Source organism: Salmo trutta, chromosome 33 (genome assembly GCF_901001165.1).
Source record: "Salmo trutta chromosome 33, fSalTru1.1, whole genome shotgun sequence".
Taxonomy (NCBI): domain Eukaryota; kingdom Metazoa; phylum Chordata; class Actinopteri; order Salmoniformes; family Salmonidae; genus Salmo; species Salmo trutta.
This window is the reverse complement of record NC_042989.1, coordinates 23402342-23428611: the sequence shown is the minus strand read 5'-3', so window position 1 is coordinate 23428611 and position 26270 is coordinate 23402342. Positions and strand designations below refer to the sequence as shown.

General features: G+C 42.5%; 1 protein-coding gene across 1 annotated transcript; it reads right to left on the bottom strand.

The window, feature by feature from the left end:
- Positions 1-703: 703 nt before the first annotated feature.
- On the bottom strand, positions 704-25781 carry LOC115172695 (cytosolic 5'-nucleotidase 1A-like). Its single transcript, XM_029730387.1, has 6 exons — positions 25640-25781; positions 10815-10982; positions 10561-10690; positions 2730-2852; positions 2263-2450; positions 704-2031 (listed from the first exon to the last, which is right to left on the bottom strand). Exons 1-6 carry the CDS (start codon positions 25694-25696, stop codon positions 1651-1653), a joined length of 1047 nt encoding a protein of 348 aa, XP_029586247.1. The 5' UTR covers positions 25697-25781; the 3' UTR covers positions 704-1650.
- Between the last annotated feature and the right edge of the window lie 489 nt (positions 25782-26270).

The window sequence follows — 26270 nt, the reverse complement described above, 5'->3', positions numbered from 1 at the left end:
AAGTAGTGCCCGAAAGAGGGATCAAACCATGTCTCAAAAGCAGCAGAAAAGGTCAAATAAGGTCACCAAAATGTCCCTGTTGGCTATACATGACTGGCCCTACCAGTAGTAGTTCATGGCTACAGACTGTAGTTATTCTTGATGTGACTAGATGAAGCTGTACTGATAGCCACAGGATATGGGATGATTGAATATAATAAATGTAAATAAACAAATATAAAAGCCATATAATTTACACATTATGCCATCATCTCACAGAAGCCATGTTTTTACGGAATGGCTCAGCGCCCATGTTTATAAAGCGAGAGGAAGTTGTCAATTTTTGCACTTTAGGTTAACATTGCAAAGGCTGCGTATAGACAGGGTATCCAGGATTCTTGGGACATCCCTACACCATTTAAATTGACATTTAGAATGGTTAAGGTTAGGGTAATGCTTAAGGCTAGGGACATCCAAAGGAGCTAGGATTGCACTAACCGTTTACACAGGCTGCCCAGTTCTGATCTTTTTTTCACTAATTGGTATTTTGAACAATCAGATCAGCTCTGAAAAATATGTAATGTCAAAAGATCTGATGTGATTGGTCAAAAGACCAATTAGTGGAAAATAGATCAGAATTGGGTTGCCTGTGTAAACACAGCCATACAGCACATACAGTAACTTGCATGAGGAGCAAGCAAAAGTACACCAAAGGTACTTCATAAAAGTTTCCTAGATTAGAAACAAAAGAATAGAACAAACTATGACATCAATAACATGCAATACATATTCCGTAAACATATTTTCAACCTAAGATAAATGTGATATGCTGAAATGATACAGGTACAGTCTACTGTAGGTTTAGAAACACCCCTCCCCCTCAACGTTACAAATACTGTATTGCCAAATATGTGTATAATACAATATAATGCATTTATACATTTTGGGGTTCTGGAGTTTCATCATGATGTTGCTACAATTCACAGATTTGTAAACTCCATAAATATTGTATTGTCTATATTTGGGTTGATTTTTGGATGTAAATTATGGTTTTCGGAACTTTAATGCTATGGTAAGGTTCCAATGGAGCCGTTTCCATCTAAATATTAAATCATTTCTGGGTAACAATTAAGTACCTTACTGTGATTGTATTCAATTAAAATGAAACAAAAATAGCTTCTTAGCAAAGAGACATTTCTCAAACAAGAATTTTGCTTGTACAGGCAGTCTTTTCAAACATTTCTAACACTAAAGGGTATTATAATTTTCACAATTTCACAGCATTATTACAACATTATTGCAGGACTGGCGATAGACCTCCTTGCAATTGTGTGCAGATTTTATTTGAGGAATTGCTGTAAAATTATATTTTTCCTGGTCTGACAGAGTTAATTAGATACAATTCCAGTTCTTTTACCTTGGTAGGTCAAGTTCTGGATATGTATGTACAGCACCTTTTGGGGATACGATATTGACGTTTTGTTTTACATCTACTAGCACTGTCTCTTGTGATGACACATGACACAAAATGGCATGCCCTCCCTCTATGCTTCTCCCATTGTCATGTGATTCTCTCCCCAGAATACTGAGGGCACTGAAAAGGACTGTCTCATTCAAATACACAATGCTGTTTTATTGTCCCTTGGGTTAGGGAAGAGCGTGAAATCCAGACTAGTTGGTGGCAGCGCTAAAGTCTTTAGTGTTCTCCTTAGCAGGCTTCTGCTGGAGCAGTTTCTGAGCCACACCATATGGCACATGAGCTGCCACGGTCCCCAGCTGCGAAGCTCCCTCCACATGGAACATCTGATCGTCAAAGAATATGTGAGGCCGGATCTTCTCCAGCATTGGCCCCTTAGGGGCCCCAGCAAGGAAGAGGGCCTCGTCTGTCTCCAGGCCCCAGGATCGCAGTGTCTTCAGGGCCCGGGTGCCTGAGCTGGCTGCGCTGCGTGCCGTCACCAGGTAGGTACGGATGGGGCAATCCAGACGCTGATCCTTGGCATAGAACTTCTTTTGCAGCTTCCCCAGAGACTCCAGGAACCCTTTCAGTGGTCCCTGAGAGGAAGAGAGAGAGGGAGTTGCTGCACGATGGGCCCAAACACTGAACACGTGTCACTTAAAATCTACAGTAAATCTACAGAGACACCAAACCTCTTCTGCCCGCACTAGATTCCTTAATCCATTTGAAGTACAGAGAGATATTGCTTTGTCAATTTACAAACTATTTCAATTTTGCTGCATATCCATTTGTGTTTTAATGTGTTATGGAATGATACTTGGACATACATGATCAAGAAGCGTGTTTTCGTGTGTCTTCTCATGCTCAAAGAACTTGTCCAGTCCGTGGGCCTTAAAGATGCGCTCTGACTCATCAGAGAAGAGCACTGCATCCCCATCGAAGGCCACCCGCAGCTGAGTCTCTGACACTTCTGTTCTCTTCTCTGGTGGATTAAACATGGTGGCTGCTGCGATCCCTGAGAGAGAGATAGAGAGGCAGAGATAAAGGGAGAGAGAGAGAGAGACAGACAGACAGAGATTACTCAGTATCACTTGATCAAGGTAAGCTTCTTTTGCTGTATTAAACAACTAGATAACTGTTACAAGACAGATCATTACAAGACAGATCAAAGTGTACATCGATAAAAGTGTACATTGTTCTCCTATGGGAACAGCTGAAGAACCCTTTTAGGTTCTAGATAGCACCTTTTTTTCTAAGAGTGTAACTAACAAGACTATGCTCTCTGTCCACTTACCCTCCTCCAGGGCCTCTCGGACCTTCATTGGGTCAGCAGACAGGTACAGGTTAGTGTGGTAAGCCTTCAGGTACCCAATGGGACTGTTCCCACCTGTCATACAGAAACGCTCAATGAAGAGCTCTGCAGAGGAAAGAGAGAAGGGCATAGAGTCAATGTTATGGTTTCTGGCTGTAATTCAGAAATTCGTCATGCTGTGGCCAGATGGATTATACTCCCAGAAAAAGGGAGTGTGGCGATTGTATTGTTCGATCTTAAAAGCTTCAATGTTGCACTGAATCAATGAGCTGCAGCCCAATAATAACTGCCAGCAGAGTCTGAGGAGAGCCAATGGAGCTGTGTATGAGCAGCTGTATATCTGGTTACACTCCAGGGATGAGAACAGTTACCAAAGGCTAGGGAGATACAAAGAGAGAAAAATGCCTAGAGAGGAGTAGGGAGAGAAAAGAGTGGATTGAGGTTTGAGATAGAAGGAAAGAGCCTGCGATAAGGGCTCAGGCAGAGCAGATGTTTCCACTTGGCCAGGGTATTTTAGGGCCCAGAACCTCAGTGTTCTGTCATTCATGGGGACACTACGTCAACTCAAAATCTACGGGGAGAGCTCAAAAATTCAAGCCCCTTGGGTGCTGCCATAGATTTACATTAGAATTGCCCATGCATGCTCAAGGTCATTGATTACATTTATCTAAAACAGGCTATAGGCTACATGAGCCTACTGTTGGTGGTGCACATGTAGCCTATTGCCTGTTTTAGATAAATGTAATCATAGAATATTATAAGAGTTTTCATTGCCTGCTTACGGTATATGCCCCCTTTTTTTATCCTACGGTTCTGACTTGGTGTACAGGGAGAATACTGTAAGAACAGCCCATGTTCTGAATTCTGTCGCTGTACATTTCAAAAGTGCTGAACAAATAGTTATATTGACTATGTCTATCCTATCTTGCTCATTAATGTCTTAATCGAAATTACGGATCACATCTTATCCACTTGTTTTTCCCTTATGCCATAGTTTGTACATCTCAATTGTCAGTAGAAACACACATTTGTTTAAGCAAGTCAGCCATATCAGCTATGTTTTTAAAAAAGGGAGTAAATGAATTAACTGTTTCGCTGCCAGACAAGGCTCCCCAGGTGTAGCAGTGGTAAGGATTCACTCCATGGTGCTGAAAAGAAAGCTCTGCTGTTGGGGCAGCTTTATCTAGGCCCTAACAGTTTGTGGGTACCATTTGTCACCATTATAGCACAATTAATGTATTGTTTAGTGTTTTGTTGTGTAGTGGCTTTGCTGACATGCATCAACAACAAAAAAATTGGTGAGTTTGCCCCGCCAAGATTTACATGCTACAATCGCTGCTACGGGCGATACGGATATCACTTATTATTGATATCTAGGCTACATAGTGCATTGATGTGAATCACACTGCTGCTCTCATTTATTTGTGCCTTACGGATTGTGGTTGTTGTGGATGGCTGCTCACAAATGTATGTGTATTTTAACCCAACAGTGGTTGAATTGAAGAAGTTTAAGCTGCCTATCAATTATTGTTTTTGTGACCGGGGTGTATTCATTATGGAAACAGAGAAAAACAAGAGTTTATTTTCGACAAATTCAGGTAGATCCCTCCCCATTCTTCCGCTTGCTTCCGTTTAAGAAACATTTTGAAACAAAATTGTGGACAGCAAGTGAAAAATGCGTTTTAGTTTCTCCCTTCTAAACTCCGCTGTGGTATTGTGCTCCATACAGTCCAAATGTAGTATAATTTATGAAGACCATGAATGGGGCTTTTATTTTCTTAATAGAAAATTACCATCTAGGTTTTTACATGCAAGTACCACTTTTCGGTAGTGCTCAAAGCATGCCATTCTGATCAACTCGAAGCAATGACCCCAATCAGTCCATCATGACAAAAAAAAAAACCGGATTAGGATAATTAGTCTTATGCTCAGGTAAAACAATCTGGCTAATCTATATGTCCATATTTCCAAGTCCTACTCTTGAAGATCAGGGGGTATTAAATTAATTGGAAAGACTGGAAATCTGACACTTTTTTTTATATATAAAGATATAGCCTAATCATATTATCTGTAGTGGAAAGCAATGGGTTAGAAGAAGCCTACATAACCAACCCATAAAGTAAAATGCAGCATCCATTTATGGCCAACTACAGTGGGGAGAACAAGTATTTGATACACTGCGGATTTTGCAGGTTTTCCTACTTACAAAGCATGTAGAGGTCTGTAATTTTTAATCATAGGTACACTTCAACTGTGAGAGACGGAATCTAAAACCAAAATCCAGAAAATCACATTGTATGATTTTTAAGTAATTAATTAGCATTTTATTGCATGACATAAGCAATATTAACTAAATATGCAGGTTTAAAAATATATACTTGTGTATTGATTTTAATGAAATGCATTGATGTTTATGGTTAGGTACATTGGTGCAACGACAGTGCTTTTTTCGCAAATGCGCTTGTTAAATCATCACCCGTTTGTCGAAGTAGGCTGTGATTCGATGACAAATTTAACAGGCACCGCATCGATTATATGCAACGCAGGACACGTTAGATAAACTAGTAATATCATCAACCATGTGTAGTTAACTAGTGATTATGTTAAGATTGATAGTTTTTTATAAGATAAGTTTAATGCTAGCTAGCAACTTACCTTGGCTTCTTGCTGCCCTCGCGTAACAGGTAGTCAGCCTGCCATGCAGGCTCCTCGTGGAGTGCAATGTAAGGCAGGTGGTTAGAGCGTTGGACTAGTAACCGGAAGGTTGCAAAAACGAATCCCCGAATCCCCCCTGAACAAGGCAGTTAACCCCCGTTCCTAGGCCGTCATGGAAAATAAGAATGTGTTCTTAATCTGACTTGCCTAGTTAAATAAAGGTGTTTAAAAATATATTTTTTTAAATCTGCAAATTGGTGGCCAAAAATACCGATTACCGATTGTTATGAAAACTTGAAATCGGCCTAATTAATCGGCCATTCCGATTAATCGGTCGACCTCTAGTTACAATGTTTGAAATGTTTGTATTTTATAGTTTTGTTTTTGGCGCACTGCATACTTTTCCTGCTCTTTTAACAGATTAAGAATGGCTCTGATAACATTAGATTGGCCAAACGTTTTGGAATATTCATCGCATTTTCTACGGATTTACAAAAAACATGCACCTCCACTAGTACTGCATATCCGAGTCGGACAAACTTTAGTGCTTCGGGATAATGCCTGCAAGAAGCCGGGTGAGAGGGACTACATCTGGTAAGGGCAGAAGGAAAATACTGACAATAGAAGGTAACAGACCTAAAATACATTGAAAACACAATCGCTCACGTCAATGCTGAGTTCTAACTGAATTATGTGATGTCACAAATACGTCCAGAAATACCCCAGAAACTCCGAATGTGATGTCACAAATACGTCCAGAAATACCCCAGAAACTCCGAATGTGATGTCACAAATACGTCCAGAAATACCCCAGAGACTCCGAATGTGATGTCACAAATACGTCCAGAAATACCCCAGAGACTCCGAATGTGATGTCACAAATACGTCCAGAAATACCCCAGAGACTCCGAATGTGCTTGTTTCTAATTCAAGATCATTGATAAGCAAAGTGGATGCATTTGAACTGCTACTTCAATCAGTAAATGCAGACATGGGATGTGTCACTGAAACATGGGCCCACGAAAATATCCCAGATGAATCTCTTTTCACACAAGAAATTACAGGTCCAGAGAGGGGATGAGAGGAGGGGGCGTAGCTATGTATGTGAATCCCAGTATGCAGGAAAAGATAAGAACTGATCTAGAGAAAGAGGAGTTTGAGTGTGTGTGGCTTCAGCTTCGTCCTAAACGACGCCCCAGCTCAGTTTCAACTCTGGTAGTGGGAATACTCTAACATCCACCATGGGCAAATGAGAAAACACTTCAGCAGAACACATGTGATCAGGATGTCCTATCCTGAAATGGGTCTCATCCTGAGTGGGGATTTTAATCACCTGTCCATCAAGATGCTGACAAACTCCCATCCAGACATGAAACAAGTGGTCAAAGACAAGACCAGAGTGGACTCCATCCTAGATCTGATCATTACAAATCATGAAGAATCACTACAACACCCCCACTGTACTTGCTCCTCTCGGATCCAGTGATCACAAATGTCTGCTGTTCTCCCCATACACAACATCAAGAGGGAGAAGCGAGGTGCAGCGGGAGAAAAGGATGTCTGGTAACCCAGAACAGAAAGGAGGCCTTGGCACGATTTATGGCCAATACTTACTGGTCTGCCAAATACGAGGTGGTGATCATCAATGCAAAGGGGTAGACGTTCAACTCCTGCATTCAAACTGCACTTGATGTATGCATGCCAATAAGAAAACAAAAACACTGAACAAGCCCTGGATGACTAAACAAATAAAGGCTGCCATCAGTAAAACAGATTTTCAACAGATGGGGGGAAAACATTGAAATGGAGAAAATACAGAAACACTGTGCAAATGCTTATCAAGGAAGCAAAGAAAAACTACTACAAAACTGAAATCCAGGACCTAAAGAAGAGAAACCCTAAGGAATGGTGGGACTTCATTAACAAAGGACTGGGATGAAAGGAAACATCAGGAGTGAGAATACAGGTTGAGGGAACTGAAGATGATGACGTGGCTGATGTTTTAAATGGCTTCTTTGCTGAGGCGTGGACAAGCACCACACGTCTTGCCATCTTCCCCCTGCGCATACTTACAAGGCAGGTTGAGCTGTGCAGCATTGGCTAGATAAAGCAAGCTCTGACCAGACTCAGCCCACGTAAAGCGGGTGGGCCTGATGGCATTCCAGCCTGGCTATTAAAAGAGCATGCAGAAGATCTAGCCCCTGTTATCACACACATAGTTAACACCACCTACTGGCAGGGGACTGTTCCTGCTGCATGGAAGACTGACAATGTGTGTCCCATACCTAAAGTGTCAAACCCATGTACAAAGAGTGACTGGAGGCTGATCTCTCTAACTTCATGCCTCGGAAAAATCCAGAAGAGCTTCATCATAAAAAAGTGCACAAATCAGTATGCCTATCTCCTACTACTACCGCCCTTGTGAAAGCCACACACTCCTGGCTGGCAGCTACAGATTCCAGAAAACCAACAATAGTGAGGGTGTTAATAGCTGATATGTCCAAAGCCTTTGATCGAGTAGATCACGCAACGCTTCTGCAACATCTGTCTGACATTGAACTGTATCCAAGGTTACTAGCCTGGCTTCACAGCTACACCACCGGAAGAAGGCAGAGGGTGATGGCAAATTGCACATTTAGCCCTTAGTCCGAGGTCACCTCTGGTGTGCCACAAGGCATGGTTTCACCATATCTGTTTCTCCTTCAGATGTCCATCAAAAAAGTTGTCTTCAGTGTCACTGGACACTGGGTATGCAGACGAAGTAGGGCTGTCCCGAGCCATACCATTAACCAGCATCCAAGAGGACACTTCCATGGGCTTGAAGGCAAAGCAGCTGGAAGAGTGGACCACATCCAACAACATGCTCCTGAATGGGAAAAAGTCTGTGAAAATGTGGATATGTTTTTCTAGAGACCATCCACAACCTGCACCACTAATCATAGTAGGACAGAAAGTACCAGTGGTAACAACAACCAAGTATCTTGGTTTTCATCTAGACTCTAACCTCAGTGAGGAAAGCCTCAAAATCCCTGCACTTTGACTGTTCTTGCCGGAAATGGCCTACCCACTGAAGATCTGGTCACAGTATACCCTACACTGGTTAGGCCTTGTCTGGAATACAGTGGAGTGCTGTTAGTTGGATGCAGTAAAAAGCATCAGGCCCAACTAGATAGGGTGCAGAGGAGGGCCTTGAGGATCATCTCCAGAGGTGCAGTCCAACTACAGCTCCCTTCACTGCAGAGCAGGCGAGAGCAGGCTGCAGTGCACCTGGTGAAAGACAGTGCACACTCTTGACCATGCATTGAACAACCTGCCCCCTCCAAAAATTGGTAACTGCACAAACAGGCTCCTGAGAAACAGCCACGAACTGTCCTGTATAACTGCCTGCACAAACCGCATGTGAAACGCCACTCTACCCACTGCTATCAGACTGTATAATAACTCTAGTTCTTAAATGTTTTTCCCCAAAATTATTTTCTTTTTACAATCACATTTTAACATTTCAATTTCCATCATGAAAAATGTCCTGTGATGTTTTAAGTGTTCTGTATTCTATTTATGTCACATATTATGTATTTTAAATGAGTGTTTTGCAATTATTAGTAGGGAGGATATAGGCATGATATAGTCGGTAAGCATATCGGAATCGGCCGATATTAGCTAAAAATGCCAACATCGGCATTGGCCCGATGTCTAGTTTAATGCCAATGTGCAAAACAGATGTCAAAGCTGACGTGCATACCTATATAACGTAGGTAGATGACATAATGACGCCACAAAAAATACAGAGCTACACAGAACAAAAGCTGAAAATACTAAGCGCACACTTCCAACAACTAAACAAGTTCAAGTTGAGCAGTCATTTGAAAGAGTAAGAAAATTTCAGCGAGACAACTCAAAGGTGAAATCCATTAACGGCAAGATAATGTAATTCATTGCCCTTGACAATCAACCGTTCTCTGTCGAGGATTATGTTGGTATTTGCCGACTGGTCGAGCACCTCGAGCTCCGGTACAGACTACCAAGTAGGCACTATTTTTCAGATGTTGCCCAACACAGTATTGTTGAAACACACATCCATGAGCTACTTGCTATGGGCGTCACTGCTATTAGCTTTATGACTGACATTTGGACCAGCGATGAGCATGCTGAGTCTGACAGCACAGTGGGACGATGAGGATTTCGTACTGAGGAAAGCCGTACTGCAAGAATGTGCTGGTTCTCATTACGCTGCTGCCATTTCAATGGTATTTCAGAACATGTTTGAAACTTGAACACACTCCTAACTGACTCGAGAAATAAGATCATCAACTGCGTCTGCAGCAGACGTGATACTCTCTGTCATGGCATTGAAACGCCTGCTCAACAAAACTGCCGACAGACCGTGGGGTTAAAACTTGCAAAAGTACTCTACTAGAGGCTGTGAACAAACGATTCAGTGGCATTCTCTCTGAGCCTCTTTACTGTGTCGCCACCATGCTGAATGCTAGGTACAAGTACCGCTACTTCGATGCAGACAAGAAACAGGGTTTAGGTGAAATGTTACAGACACAGCTGGACAAGATGGAAACGGACACAGTGACAGTGCGCACCAAGGAAGAGAGGCCACGGACAGACAGAGCTGAAACTTCACTGCTTGATATGTATGATGAAATCCTGGCTGAGACTGAACAAATTAACAACGAAACAGCACAGCAAGTGAAATAATTAGGTTTTGATTATGTTTTACTGGTAATGGGGACATACGTAAATGCCAACAAAATAACTTTTTGGTCAGCGTGTGTGTGTGTGTGTGTTTGAACTATTTAACTGTACTAGAATGCTTAAAAAATAATGTTTTATATCAGGTATCGGGGTTTTTTTTGGCAAGGAAAATATCGGTATCGGCCAAAAATGTCATACGGGGCATCCCTAATTATTAGTCATGTAAATTCTGCACTTCTTCAGTTTTATCTGTGAGCAAGAATAAATAAACTGAAACTTCATCATCAGTGCATCAGAACAGCCCTCATCTCCTGGTACCCTTAAGCCCAACCTACTATCAGGGCATCACACTGAATTTGAATGAAAGATGTACTCATTCACAGCACAATGGCCAGGTTGTGCACATGTGTGCACGTGTTTATGCATGTGTCTGTGTATGTGATTAGGCACTCACGATGGTGGTTGATGGTGTTTATGAGTCGGAGGCCGGCGTGTGCGTGGCTGTTGGTCATGAGCACAACGTCAAAGAGCTCCTCACTCTCAGGGTACAGCTCCCTCAGCCGAGTATTCACTGCCTCCAGAGCCTGAGGTCATGTCAAACAGAAGCTCTGAACATACACCATACATCATTCACATTGACGAACATGGTCGGCAATGTCAAAGCTCTGGGTGTATTTCTGTCTGTCTGTGTGTCTTTATTTCCCTGACCTTAACGAAAGGAAAAGCAGGGCCGGGGGCGAAGGGCTCCATCTCATGCTCTATCTGGTACTTGAGGTAGTCCTCCATGCCTTTCTGTTCGTAGATCTGCTGCTCCTTATCCATGTTGAAGAGGACACGCGATGACACTGCAATGGTGATGGCATTCTGAGGCTTTGGCTGTTGGATGAGGGGACACAATGCTTAATACCTGAACACACAATACAACACACATTAGCACACAGAAATACACACAAGTAGGAAGGGCGATTCAACGCCAGGAAAGCTCCAAAATATTTTTTGGTATCTCAGATTGTTCTATCAATTCTCAGATATAAACATCATTGGGAGGAAGTATGTTTTATATGCTTTGTTGTATATATGTAATAACCTTGTTAGAACCAAGCACTGAGTTTATTTGTTATAATTCATTGGCATTAGATTTAAAAGGGGATTGAATTGCTCCCGAATTGTAATGCTGTTAATGCATTTCTTTTGAAGAAATATTTCTTTAATGTATAAGTGAATAGGTTGGTTTACTTTTAAATTTATAAGTTTGACCAATAAGGTCAGGTGTTAAGCTGTGGCCAATGGGAGAGTTGACCTGGTTAATGAGGGGCCTGGGAAAAAAAGAGAGGGAGAGAGACATTGAGAAAAGGATGGACATTACATTATTACCGTTGGTGAAGAAAAATTATAACAGAAGATGATAAAAATAGAACAAAACCCATACCTGCCGAGTTTTGAAGGGAAATACTGATTTTATTTTATAAGAGAGTTGTTATAATTTTGTTAAGAAAGACTTAGTAAAGACTGAAGCTACCGTCTCATCGTGGAGGTATTTGACAGCCTTGAGGTTAGCCTAGCATCGCGTGAAACCGAGAGAGAATTGCTTGGGAAAGATTAACGAGTTCATGTTCCCATAGGATATCGGTTACTGCTAAAGAGTACTGTCTGCATTGATAGCTGTGCTTGCTGTGGATCTTGTGAGGAAATCTGCAAGGAACTGCCATACTACACTGAGGGAATATCTACAAGTAGTGAGTAACCACAACGGTGGGGTTCTTCGGGACTTGTGTGTCGTCATTTTTTTGGAGCTCCAACGTGCGCCAATGGGGTTAAGCAAGCTTGAAATAATTTGGACATGGGTTGTGCATGACTCATTGGGGTTTATTATTTTTATTTATTTTGATGTGGTGCTTTGAAAATGTAATAAAACACAACCTTATGTATGTTGCCTTGGTGGAGTCATTTCCTGTTTCAATTGAATTTAATGCATGGGAAAGTATATCCTTATAAAATAACAAAACCTATAATCATTCCATCTGAAGTTAATACCCTATTTGTCATCACCCTAGATAGTTGACAATAGGGATTCTTATTGGAGATGTCCTTCTCACCTAACATCCCATGCTGTTGAGATACTCTACGTAAGTTAATATCGTGAGAGTCAAACTCAAGCCTGGTGAGAGGGTTACATATGATGGGTTACATGATGAAAGTGGCAATTTTAGGCCCATTTTTAGACCAACACGTGCCTCCTGTAAGACCATATGATCCGTGAACTGTACATGATACAGACAACATATTGGTGTCATTATACTCCTTATAGTGTGCTCTAACATATGTCTAGATTCTGAAATACAATTTTTCGCAAATGTATTAATATCTCAAAAGTAACCTTTTTGATTTTGTACATTTTTAGGACATTGCGGCTGGGAATTTCATTGATAGAGCGTTAGCTCATAGTTTAGGGACCCCCATTGTTCCCGTGGATGTGCCCTTCCCCGTTCACACCTTAGATAGTCGACCATTAGGGTCAGGGTTAATTAGGGAGGTCTCCGCTCCTTTGGACATGGTGACACATGGGGGTCAGACGGAGAGAATACGTTTTTTCCTTATTGACTCTCCTGCGTTTCCCGTGGTTAGCTTGTCATAACCCCACTGTTTCTTGGCCACAGAGGGCTCTCACGGGGTGGTCGCAAGAGTGCTGAGGTAGGTGTTTAGGGGTTTCCGTTGGTGCTACTACGGTGGAGAGTCCAGACCAGGTCACCACCGTGCGCATTCCCCCTGAATATGCCGATTTGGCTCTCAACTCAATTACCACCTCATCGACGGGGCGATTGTGCGATAGATCTCCTGGTAGACGCTGCACTTCCCAGGAGTCACGTGTATCCCCTCTCACAGGCGGAGACGGAGGCTATGGAAACATATGTCTCTGAATCCCTGCGTCAGGGGTACATTCGGTCCTCCACTTCACCAGCCTCCTCGAGTTTCTTTTTGTGAAGAAAAAGGAGGGAGGTCTGCGCCCGTGTATTGACTATCGGGGTCTGAATCAGATCACTATTAGGTATAGTTACCCACTACTGCTCATAGGCACAGTGATAAAGTCAATGCACGGGGCGTGCTTCTTCACTAAACTAGATCTCAGGAGCGCTTACAACCTGGTGCGTATCCGAGAGGGAGACGAGTGGAAGACGGCTTTTAGTACCACCTCAGGACACTATGAGTACCTCGTCATGCCGTACGGGTTGATGAATGCGCCATCAGTCTTCCAAGCCTTTGTAGACTAGATTTTCAGGGACCTGCACGGGCAGGGTGTGGTGGTGTATATTGATGACATTTTGATATACTTCACTACACGCGCCGAGCATGTGTCCCTGGTGCGCAAAGTGCTTGGTCGCCTGTTGGAGCATGACCTGTTCTTCCAACAGTCCGTCTCCTTCCTAGGGTATCGCATTTCCACCTCAGGGGTGGAGATGGAGAGTGACCACATTGCAGCCGTGCGTAATTGGCCGAACTCCCACCACGGTGAAGGAGATGCAGTGGTTCTTAGGGTTTGCCACCAACTACTGGAGGTTGATCCGGGGATTTGGCAAGATAGCGACTCGCATTACCTCACTGCTGAAGGGGGGCCCGGTGCGCTTGCAGTGGACAGCTGAGGCGGACAGGGCTTTTAGTCACCTGAGGGCTCTGTTTACCTCGGCTCCCGTGCTGGCCCATAGTGTAGGTGGACGCGTCCGAGGCTGGGATAGGAGCTGTGCTCTCTCAGCGCTCGGGTACGCCACCGAAGCTCCGCCCCTGTGCCTTCTTCTCTAAGAAGCTCAGCCCGGCGGAGCGAAACTATGATGTGGGGGAACGGGAGCTGTTAGTTGTCGTCAAGGCCTTGAAGGCATGGAGACATTGGCTTGAGGGGGCTAGACACCCTTTTCTCATCTGGACTGACCACCGCAATCTGGAGTACATCCGGGCAGCGAGGAGACTGAATCCTCGCCAGGCAAGGTGGGCCATGTTTTTCACCCGTTTTGTGTTTTCCCTTTCCTACAGACCAGGCTCCCAGAACGTTAAGGCAGTTGCATTGTCCCGGCTGTATGACACAGAGGAGCGGCCCATGGATCCCACTCCCATACTCCCTGCCTGGTGGCGCCGGTAGTGTGGGAGCTGGACGCGGACATTGAGCAGGCGTTACGTGCAGAGCCCGCTCCCCTCCAGTGTCCCGCTGGGCGTCTATACGCTCCGTCTGCTGTCCGCGACCGTCTGATCTATTGGGCCCACACGTCACCCTCCTCTGGTCATCCTGGAATAGGTCGGACGGTGCGCTGTCTTAGTGGGAAGTACTGGTGGCCCACTTTGGCTAAGGATGTGAGGGTTTATGTTTCCTCCTGCTCGGTGTGCGCCCAGTGTAACGCTCCTAGGCACCTGCCCAGAGGTAAGTTACAACCCTTACCCGTTCCACAACGGCCGTGGTCGCACCTGTCGGTAGATTTCCTGACCGATCTTCCTCCCTCACAGGGTAACACCACGATCCTGGTCGTTGTGGATCGTTTTTCTAAGTCCTGTCGTCTCCTTCCGTTGCCCGGTCTCCCTACAGCCCTACAGACTGCGGAGGCCTTGTTTACACTCGTCTTCTGGCACTACGGGGTCCCTGAGGATATAGTGTCTGATCGGGGTCCCCAGTTCACGTCGAGGGTCGGGAGGGCGTTCATGGAACGTCTGGGGATCTTGGTCAGCCTTACCTCAGGTTTTCACCCCAAGAGTAACGAGCAGGTGCAGAGAGTTAACCAGGATGTGGGTAGGTTTCTGAGGTCCTATTGCCAGGACCGGCCAGGGGAGTGGGTAGCGTTCGTGCCCTGGGCAGAGATGGCCCAGAACTCGCACTGCCACTCCTCCACTGGCCTCTCTCCCTTCCAGTGTGTATTGGGGTATCAGTCGATTCTGGCTCCTTGGCAGCAGAGTCAGACCGAGGCTCCTGCGGTGGATGACTGGTTCCGGCGCGCAGAGAAAACATGGGACGCCGCCCATGTTCACCTTCAGCGCGCCGTGCTGCGCCAGAAAGTTGGCGCAGACCGTCACCGCAGGTCTGGCTCTCGACCCGAAATCTGCCCCTCCGCCTGCCCTGTCGGAAGCTGGGTCCACGGTTTGTGGGGCCATTTAAAGTCCTGAGGAGAGTGAATGCGGTTTGTTATAGGTTACAGCTTCCCCTGATTACCGCATTAACCCCTCGTTCCATATGTCTCTCCTCAGGCCGGTGGTGGCTGGCCCGCTCCAGGAAGGTTCCTCCACCCCCTCTGAACATTGAGGGGGCCCCGGCGTACTCCGTTCGTTCCATACTGGATTCGAGACGTCGGGCGAGGGGCCTTCAGTACCTCGTGGACTGGGAGGGGTATGGTCTGGAGGAGAGATGCTGGGTTCCAGTGGAGGACGTGTTGGATCCTTCTATGCTGCGAGAGTTCCACCGTCTCCATTGGATCCCCCTGCGCCTCGCCCTCCGGGTCGTCCCCGAGGTCGGTGTCGACGCACGTCAGGGGGGTACTGTCACGACTTCCGCCGAAGTTGTTCCCTCTCCTTGTTCGGGCGGTGTTCGGCGGTCGACGTCACCGACCTTCTAGCCATCGCTGATCCATTTTTCATTTTCCATTGGTTTGGTTTTGTCTTGTCTTCCATCACACCTGGTTGCAATCCCATCAATTACATGTTGTCTATTTAACCCCTTGAGTACCTGTATAGGGTTCAAACTAGAGTATAATACCACATTTAAAGCTGCAATATGTAACTTTTTGTGTGACCATACCAAATGCACATAGAAATGTGTTTTAGATATGTCATTCTCACTGAAAGCAAGACTAAGAAGCTGTAGATTTGTTCTATGCAAGCTATTTCTATGCTTCCCAGTTCTTAAGGTTTTTTGTTGTTGTGTCTTTTACTTTCAGCTTTTTACACCAGCTTCAAACAGCAGAATTACTTTTGGTTATGGAAAATACATTTCACAGCGGTTTAGATGATATAATGATTATCTACACTATACTTGCTTATTTTGTCAGATACTGTACATGTAAACTGAAATTGAAAGAACTATTAGAATTTTAGCAACCAGGAAATGGCATAGCGATTTTTGCATAGTGCATCTTTAAATGGTTCTTGACTTTCTCTCTCCATTTAGTTTATTTGAATCAGTTGTATGGATGTTTTGGAATGGCATCAGTTTAACATTCATGTGTTTTGTTTTATATATAAACTCAGCAAAAAAAGAAACGTCCCTTTTTCAGGACCCTGTCTTTCAAAGATAATTTGTAAAAATCCAAATAACTTCACAGATCTTCATTGTAAAGGGTTTAAACACTGTTTCCCATGCTTGTTCAATGAACCATAAACAATTAATGAACATGCACCTGTGGAGCGGTCATTAAGACACTAACAGCTTACAGACGGTAGGCAATTAAGGTCCCAATTATGAAAACTTAGTACACTAAAGACACCTTTCTACTGACTCTGAAAAACACCAAAAGAAAGAGGCCCAGGGTCCCTGCTCATCTACGTTAACGTGCCTTAGGCATGCTGCAAGGAAGCATGAGAACTGCAGATGTGGCCAGGGCAATAAATTGCAATATCCGTACTGTGAAACGCCTAAGACAGATCTACAGGGAGACAGGACGGACAGCTGATTGTCCTCGCAGTGGCAGGCCACGTGTAACAACACCTGCACAGGATCGGTACATTTGAACATCACACCTGCGGACAGACATTTTTTTTTTTACAGGATGGCAACAACTGCCCGAGTTACACCAGGAATGCACAATCCCTCCATCAGTGCTCAGACTGTCCGCAATAGGCTGAGAGAGGCTGGACTGAGGGCTTGTAGGCCTGTTGTAAGGCAGGTCCTCACCAGACATCACCGGCAACAACGTCACCTATGAGCACAAAACCACCGTCGCTGGACCAGACAGGACTGGCAAAAAGTGCTCTTCACTGACGAGTCGCAGTTTTGTCTCACCAGGGGTGATGGTCGGATTTGCGTTTATCGTCGAAGGAATGAGCGTTACACCGAGGCCTGTACTCTGGAGCGAGATCAATTTGGAGGTGGAGGGTCCCTCATGGTCTGGAGCGTTGTGTCACAGCATCAAAGGGCTGAGCTTGTTGTCATTGCAGGCAATCTCAATGCTGTGTGTTACAGGGAAGATATCCTCCTCCCTCATGTGGTACCCTTCCAGCAGGCTCATCCTGACATGACCCTCCAGCATGACAATGCCACCAACCATACTGCTTGTTCTGTGCGTGATTTCCTGCAAGACAGGAATGTCAGTGTTCTGCCATGGCCAGCGAAGAGCCCGGATCTCAATCCCATTGAGCACGTCTGGGACCTGTTGGATCGGAGGGTGAGGGCTAGGGCCATTCCCCCCAGAAATGTCCGATAACTTGCTTGGTGGAAGAGTGGGGTAATATCTCACAGCAAGAACTGGCAAATCTGGTGCAGTCCATGAGGAGGAGATGCACTGCTGTACTTAATGCAGCTGGTGGCCACACCAGATACTGACTGTTACTTTTGATTTTGACCCCCCTTTGTTCAGGGACACATTATTCCATTTCTGTTAGTCACATGTCTGTGGAGCTTGTTCAATTTATATCTCAGTTGTTGAATCTTGTTATGTTCATACAAATATAAGTTTGCTGAAAATAAACGCAGTTGACAGTGAGAGGACATTTATTTTTTGCTGAGTTATATATATATATATATATATATATATATATATATATATATATATATATATATATAGTTGTCTCTGGCAAATCTGTAAGCGTAGGCCTACCTAAATAGTCAAAAGGAAAAGTATACTGCCATTATTGAATCTTCAGATAGATAGCCTACTGTACAGGTCTCTGTTATAAAACTCAGTCCTGAAGACAGACAGAGCCAAGTGGTAACGTTAACCTGTCATACAATCAACAGTAGCTAGGTTTCCATCCAATTGGCGACAGATTTTTATGTGAATATTCTAAAATGTGCATAAATAAAATATGAGGTGGGATCTTTTTGTGTTGGTAAAATTAATAAATTTGAGAAATGGCAGTGGAAATGCCTTTATGCTCAAATATTGATATAATCAAATCAAAATCAAATCAAATTCTATTTGTCACATGCGCCGAATACAACACCTTACAGTGAAATGCTTACATACAAGCCCTAACCAACAATGCAGTTAAAAAAAATAATTAAAAAAATTAAGAATAAGAAAGATATTGAAGTCCAAGATATTGAAGTCAATTTGGGAGTCACACAATGATATGCTGTGTGGTCCTCCCACTACGAATCCAGAAAGAATGCAGTTTATTAGGCTACAGCTGAAATGCAGTAAGTTATGATGAACATCACAGGGAGGTGGAAGTGCATGGTGATTAGAGGTCGACCGATTAATTAGGGCCGATTTCAAGTTTTCATAACAATCGGTAATCGGTATTTTTGGCCACCGATTTGCCTGATTTAAAAAAAAAAATGTTTACACTTTTATTTAACTAGGCAAGTCAGATTAAGAACACATTCTTATTTTCAATGACTAGGAAAAAGTGCTCTTCACTGACGAGTCGCAGTTTTGTCTCACCAGGGGTGATGGTCGGATTTGGAATGGGGGTTAACTGCCTAGGAATGGGGGTTAACTGCCTTGTTCAGGGGGGATTTGGGGATTCGTTTTTGCAACTTTCCGGTTACTAGTCCAACGCTCTAACCACCTGCCTTACATTGCACTCCACAAGGAGCCTGCATGGCAGGCTGACTACCTGTTACGCGAGGGCAGCAAGAAGCCAAGGTAAGTTGCTAGCTAGCATTAAACTTATCTTATAAAAAACTATCAATCTTAACATAATCACTAGTTAACTACACATGGTTGATGATATTACTAGTTTATCTAACGTGTCCTGCGTTGCATATAATCGATGCGGTGCCTGTTAATTTCTCATCGAATCACAGCCTACTTCGACAAACGGGTGATGATTTAACAAGCACATTTGCGAAAAAAGCACTGTCGTTGCACCAATGTACCTAACCATAAACATCAATGCCTTTCTTTAAAATCAATACACAAGTATATATTTTTAAACCTGCATATTTAGTTAATATTGCCTGCTAACATGAATTTGTGCCACTTCTCTTGCGTTCCGTGCAAGCAGTCGGGGTATATACAACAGTTTGGGCCGCCTGGCTCATTGCGAACTGTGTGAAGTCCATTTATTCCTAACAAAGGCCGTAATTCATTTTCCAGAATTGTACATAATTATGACATAACATTGAAGGTTGTGCAATGTAACAGGAATATTTAGACTTAGGGATGCCACCCGTTAGATAAAAGAACGGTTCCGTATTTCACTGAAATAATAAACGTTTCGTTTTCGAAATGATAGTTTCCGGATTCGACCATATTAATTAATGACCAAAGGCTCGTATTTCTGTGTGTTATTATGTTATAATTAAGTCTATGATTTGATATTTGATAGAGCAGTCTGACTGAGCGATGGTAGGCAGCAGCAGGCTCGTAAGCATTCATTCAAACAGCACCTTTGTGCGTTTTGCCAGCAGCTCTTCGCAATTCTTCAAGCATTGCGCTGTTTATGACTTCAAGCCTATCAACCCCCAAGATTAGGCTGATGTAACCCATGTGAAATGGCTAGCTAGTTAGCGGGTGCGCGCTAATAGCGTTTCAAACGTCACTGGCTCTGAGACTTGGGAGTGGTTGTTCCCCTTGCTCTACATGGGTAACGCTGCTTCGAGGGTGGCTGTTGTCGATGTGTTCCTGGTTCGAGCCCAGGTAGGAGCGAGGAGAGGGATGGAAGCTATACTGTTACACTGGCAATACTAAAGTGCCTATAAGAACATCCAATAGTCAAAGGTATATGAAATACAAATCGTATAGAGAGAAATAGTGGCTCAGTTGGTAGAGCATGGTGTTTGCAACGCCAGGGTTGTGGGTTCGATTCCCACGGGGGACCAGTACGAAGAAAAAAAAAAAAGAAATGTATGCATTCACTACTGTAAGTCGCTCTGGATAAGAGCGTCTGCTAAATGACTAAAATGTAAATGTATAATTCCTATAATAACTACAACCTAAAACTTCTTACCTGGGAATATTGAAGACTCATGTTAAAAGGAACCACCAACTTTCATATGTTCTCATGTTCTGAGCAAGGAACTTAAAAGTTAGCTTTTTTACATGGCACATATTGCACTTTTACTTTCTTCTCCAAAACTTTGTTTTTGCATTATTTAAACCAAATTGAACAAGTTTCATAATTTATTTGAGGCTAAATTGATAGTATTTATGTATTATATTAAGTTAAAATAAGTGTTCATTCAGTATTGTTGTAATTGTCATTATTACAAATAAATAAATGTTTAAAAAATCGGCCGATTAACCGGTATCGGTTTTTTTTGGTCCTCCAATAATCGGTTTCGGTATCGCCGTTGAAAAATCATAATCGGTCGACCTCTAATGGTGATGCTCCTTTCCAATAATTATTGAGGGTCTTATACTGGTGACATGATGATCATTGCTTGGCTGCCATTTTATAAATAAAAATGATCTCTCTCTTTTGTCCATAATAATCTGCAGGTAGCCTACCCGCACTATATCTGTGAACTGTTAGCTAGAGCGCACGTGCCAAAACCAGTGGGCACATTCGCTACATAACGCAAAATGTCTAGTGACAAAGCAATGGAAACCTATCTAGCTAACATCTTTCCCTCGATCCTGACTAGTCTTCTAGTCCCTGCCGCTGAAAAACATCCCCACAGCATGATGCTTCCACCACCACGCTTCACCGTAGGGATGGTGCCAGGTTTCCTCAAGACAGGTTTCCTCGCTCTTGGTTTCATCAGACAAGATAATCTTGTTTCTCCCTTGAATGAGTAGGTGTCCAAACATTTGACGGGTACTGTACATACATATTTATTTATATATTTTATGGAACTCAGTCTGGCTTTAAACTAACTCTTGAAAGCTGTAATAGTAGAATGCACAAGGTACAATTCCGAAATTGGGTAGTGAATCATCAGTTCCTCCTGTAATTTTAGTCATTGCATACATTAGAGAGCTATTTATAGAAATGTCCATGTTAGCTAATGTTTTTTTATTTAGGTTGTTTAGCCCATAGATATTGTTGTAATTTTTTTGTCACTTAAATATCACATGAATACACATTAGACATGGCAAAATGTATAGAGTTGCACAAATATTTGCTTTAAAACTGCAAAATGTTCTTTGCACCTCATGACAAAATGGATAGAATTGCGCGAAATAAGCTTTCAACTTGCAAAATTCTCTCCACCAACAAGATGAGTGTGAACAGTTGGTGTAATGAACAATGCTTGTACCCAGGAAGGAGGGCCCCAAGTGAAAGTTTGGGAACCTCTGGTCTGCATGATGAGATTATTATGGATAAGAGCGAGAATATTTTTAAGTGTCAAACGACAGTCAAGCATCGATCATCATGCCACCAGAATAAGGCCCTCGACATTTACTGGAAAGCGGCAGCAAGCTCATACCGTGCGCTTTCACCACCCTGTGAAGTTCGTCATAACTTCGTTCATCTGTAGCCTAATAAACTGCATGGTTTCCCGAGTCATAGTCGGAGGACCACACAATGTCATCGCGTGACTCCAAGTATACTTTGATATGATGGTTATTATATCAATATTTGAGCATAAAGGCGTTTCCACCGCCATTTCTTGCGTAATTAATTTTACCTACACAAAAAGATCCCATCATGTTGAACGAACAAATGATCTGTATCCATTTATAAAATTGTGTCGTGATTTGGTGATTTATTTTAATAAGCTATAACTTTACACTGAGGTAAAGACAGTTTTTGTTGGATATTCGACGGATATTCGCCTGTAGTTGTCCTTACGTCCACCAACAGCCGTTAGGGACCGTCAACATAGTGACAAATCACATTTTTCTAAGTTCAATAGCTCTTTAACCATTACTCCTAAAACTTTCAAAACTGGTTGTAGCTAACCCGATGGCATAGACACACATTGCACACACTTTGTTGTCGATTTACATTTTTCAATTTCAATAGCTCTTTGGTCATGTGACCTACTGACTTCAAACAAGGTTCAGAATGTACACTCAGTGGGCCTACACATTGCACACCCTTTAGTTCGTCCCTTTTCATCTCACTCGATTTTACATGAATTTTTCAAACATTCAAATTTCAATAGCTCCTTGGTCATGTGACCTACTGACATCAAACAAGGTTCAGAATGTACACTGACTACCCTTATGTTTTGCACACCCTTTAGTTTGTCCATTTCCATCTCACATGTTTTTACATGCATTTTTCAAATTGAAACATTTCAATAGCTCCTTGGTCATGTGACCTACTGACATCAAACAAGGTTCAGAATGTCCACTGACTACCCTTGTGTATTACACACCCTTTAGTTTGTCTATTTTCATCTCACACGTTTTTACATACATTTTTCAAACTTTGAATTTTACATTAATTTTTCTAAGCATTTTACATACATTCATAAGTGTAATACATACTGTGAAAAACTCTCTTGGCTACTGGCTCTGTCACTTTCAGACATGTGCAGAGCAGACTGAAAAAGTGAAGGGTAGCTCTTGACTTGAACCACAGGGGTTCTCTGTAAAGAGAGAGTAATCCAAAAGGCACAGACACACCCCTTGACTTTCAATTGGCACACTTGACCTGTATGTATTCTCTCCTGATTGGCTCTGTGGTGCTTAGTCAATGGGAACTCCGTTGCCGGCCACATCATAAAGTTTTTAGACAGTCTGGTGTCTGACTAAAGCGCCAGAGGTATGAGGAGAGACATCCTCCTTTGTATTTATGGGACCAAATATTTCCTAACACTTTGGATCCTATTCTTGGACAGTTAGAAGACACACTGCGTCAATGCAAAAAAATGTTTTTACTAATTACTGTCCATGAGTAACCTCAACCTTGTGAGTTTGTGGGTGTTTGGCCAATAAAGTGCCAACTCAATTCTACCACTGACTAGTCTCTCATGCCCCTATGAACAGGGACACAGGGCAATAGTTTTTAATCTAAACCAGACATTTCTTACTGGAGTACAATAACCCCTAATTGGGGCTCTTTTCTTGACACACAGTAGCAGTTTACCAGATAAGAAGTCAAGAAGATCAAAAAGTAGATTGTTGTAAGGGTGTGTTACGTCCTGTGCTGGCCCCATTGTCATATCCATTCTGGATTCTGAGTGGTAAAATCATAGCTGAAAAATGCCTCTATGTATGTGTATACTGTATGTGGGAATGTCTTATATCTGTCCTACATGTAGTGTTGTTACATGGAATATTCCTCCACTGCATATATCATAAATTGCTATTGCAAATAGAAGTATTATGTTCAACAACTGACATTTTCAGATATTATTTTGACAAACACTTTAACACACTTTGGTGCTTACAATTCATTCTCTATTGTCATAGACTTGATGGGCACTGTCATCTGTGATCTTTGTGATATGACTTTCTTTAAGCACATACTGATGAAACTGTCACTTAATATTTTTTTCTTAAAGTCTACAAACGCTCTACATGTATTCACTCTGTGATAGGGTTGGATCCTCTATGCTACTTTTATTATTGTCCTGTAAATGGTTCAGTGCCTATAATTTAGGCTGTGTGTAGAATGGGGCATAAAGGAAATTACCTCTACTAGATTATAGTAATAAGGAAATCAGCATACAGTTTTGGGCTGTGTATTCACTAATCAGAATTGCATTATGTTTACATAAAAAAGAGAATACTTCAAAATGAGAAGATCCTGCCATGGAAAAGACGACTGGGTGGACATAAAGTGGAAAGGAGGGGAAATAACTCACACCATGCAGCAGGACACTATCAGCTGCGCGGTCTTTGTAATGCAGGTTTGATAGTTATATTTCAATAATGAATGGTTAGCTGTTATGTGACAATTAGGTCAAAAACTCTATTTTATTTTTTGGTGTAGATGGCCAAGGAAGTTGCACAGAACTTCCCCAACATCCCTTCCCAAATTGATATAGAACCTTCACAAAAACACATGGAGCAACTGCGAAAAGAAATGGCTGAGGATATACTAAAAATGTCTGGTATGTAATGACATTTAATTCAAAGTAAATGAAACATTTTTATTTTTATGCAGTTGTTGGGGACAGCCATATGTTCAGTTCATGCCTATTATTTCAGAGTTCAACAAAGCCAACAACTGCTTCATGTGTGCCACTGATAAAGAACCTGGATGTGGCCCAAAGACTGACTGGGTTAGTAACTTTATTTAACATGTTTATAATCTTTTGACAACAGTGACGACGGCATGTAAGACATTTTATGATATAACACAATGGATGGCTAATTCGTTATACTGCATTGATATTTGATATTATTTACAATGTGTTACACTTTGTTTTGTTTTATATTGAATGTTTTGCATGCCAGCGGTGGTTCCATGTGCTGTGCCTAAGAATGAAGACAAAAGAGTTCAACAGAGTAAAGAACACAAACTGGAAGTGCAGTCTTTGTTGTTGAAAATGTATGCTATACCCCATCCACACTGAAGAGGCTCTGAAATGTACATCAACCAGGGATAGAGAGAGAAAATTAACACAAATGTTTTGTACTTATTTGAAGTAAAGTGTCTGTTGACATGTTGGAAAAGATTAAAGGTCTACAATTTCTGTTTAATTTGTCAATATTACATTTTTATTCATTGATTTTCTGTCCACCATTACTGTGGTTACATGTTCAGTATATGTATTGACCAGCAAACCCACTGCAGCCTACCTCACTAGCTCACTCTCCATCCCTGCTTTGGACAATTAATAACACGACTCTCGTACTTTGCCCTTTTCCTTTATGGTTGATATTAACGATGAAAGGAGATATTATCTGTCTCTCTCTTATTGTGTACCGCTGTTAAATACTGTGGAAAAATAAAAAACAGGGAAAATAAGTACTTAGAACTACTAAAGGGTGTGCAATGTGTAGGCCCACTGACTGTACATTCTGAACCTTGTTTGAGTCCAGTAGGTCACATGACCAAGGAGCTATTGAAATTAGACAGTTTCAAAAATGAATGTAAAAATGTGTGAGATGAAAATGGACAAACCAAAGGGTGTGCAATATAGAAGGGTAGTCAGTGGACATTCTGAACCTTGTTTGAGTCAAGTAGGTCACATGACCAAGGAGCTATTGAAATTCGAATGTAAAAAAAGTTTGTACTTTGTTTTATGCTCCCTAACTAATTCAACTAGGAATACAAAATTCTGCTCACATTTCCACATGTTTATTAGCTTTGGAAAGCGAATTAATCTCCAAATCGTGAAAATAAGACCTGTGCAATGTTGTGCGCAATTTTTCCAACATCATGGCACTTATTTGGAGTCTGTGGCTCAAGTGGTTTGAAAGCGCGAATATCCAACTTCAAACGGTCTTTACCTCGGTTGACTTTACTCGCATAAAAACTGTGGATAGGAACGTGGTTAGGCTACTATCACCTAAAGTGTTGGATGACTTTCGAGATAAAAAAATGAATTCACTTACTAAGAAGATCCCTCCCTGCACCTTGCGTGTGGTGGGAGCAGTGTCGTTTCGACGCATTGTCCTCTCCGAAATTAGGAAGGTGAGATGTGTCTGGGGTTGCTGAACAGTTGGACTAAATATTATTCAGATCTTTTTTGACCAGTTTGATGTTGTCACAATGCGTTTGTCTCAGACCATTCAGGACGGCATTTTGACAGGCTACACTTTTATGACGTAATGTTATATTCTACTAGCAATTAAAAATATTGGTCATGGATAAATAATTGGTCATTTTAGTCGTTGATTTTGGCCGGTTAGGCTGCTTAAAACAACTCCCCGCATCACCCCCAGGCAGGCGCATATTAAGTTATGAGCAATGGGTGACTGTAGGCTACTAGTGTCATTACAGACATAACTAACAGATGGACTCTCTTCTAAGGTAGCTCAAATGCATTATGAAAGCCTTATCTAGTAGCCCACCTATCTAATAACAAGCGTTTGAACATCTCCACCAGGCACAGCCAGAAGAGGACTGGCCACCCCTCATAGCCTGGTTCCTCTCTAGGTTTCTTCCTAGGTTTTGGCCTTTCTAGGGAGCCTTTCCTAGCCACCGTGCTTCTACACCTGCATTGCTTGCTGTTTGGGGTTTCAG

Excerpts from the sequence above, each read along its gene's own strand:
- LOC115172695 (XM_029730387.1), bottom strand. The coding sequence starts at position 25,696 with ATGCGTCGAAACGACACTGCTCCCACCACACGCAAGGTGCAGGGAGGG. Across the intron at positions 10,691-10,814 it reads CTGCTTTTCCTTTCGTTAAG|GCTCTGGAGGCAGTGAATAC; the intron begins GTCAGGGAAATA and ends ACATGACCTCAG. Across the intron at positions 2,032-2,262 it reads AAAACACGCTTCTTGATCAT|GGACCACTGAAAGGGTTCCT; the intron begins GTATGTCCAAGT and ends TCTTCCTCTCAG.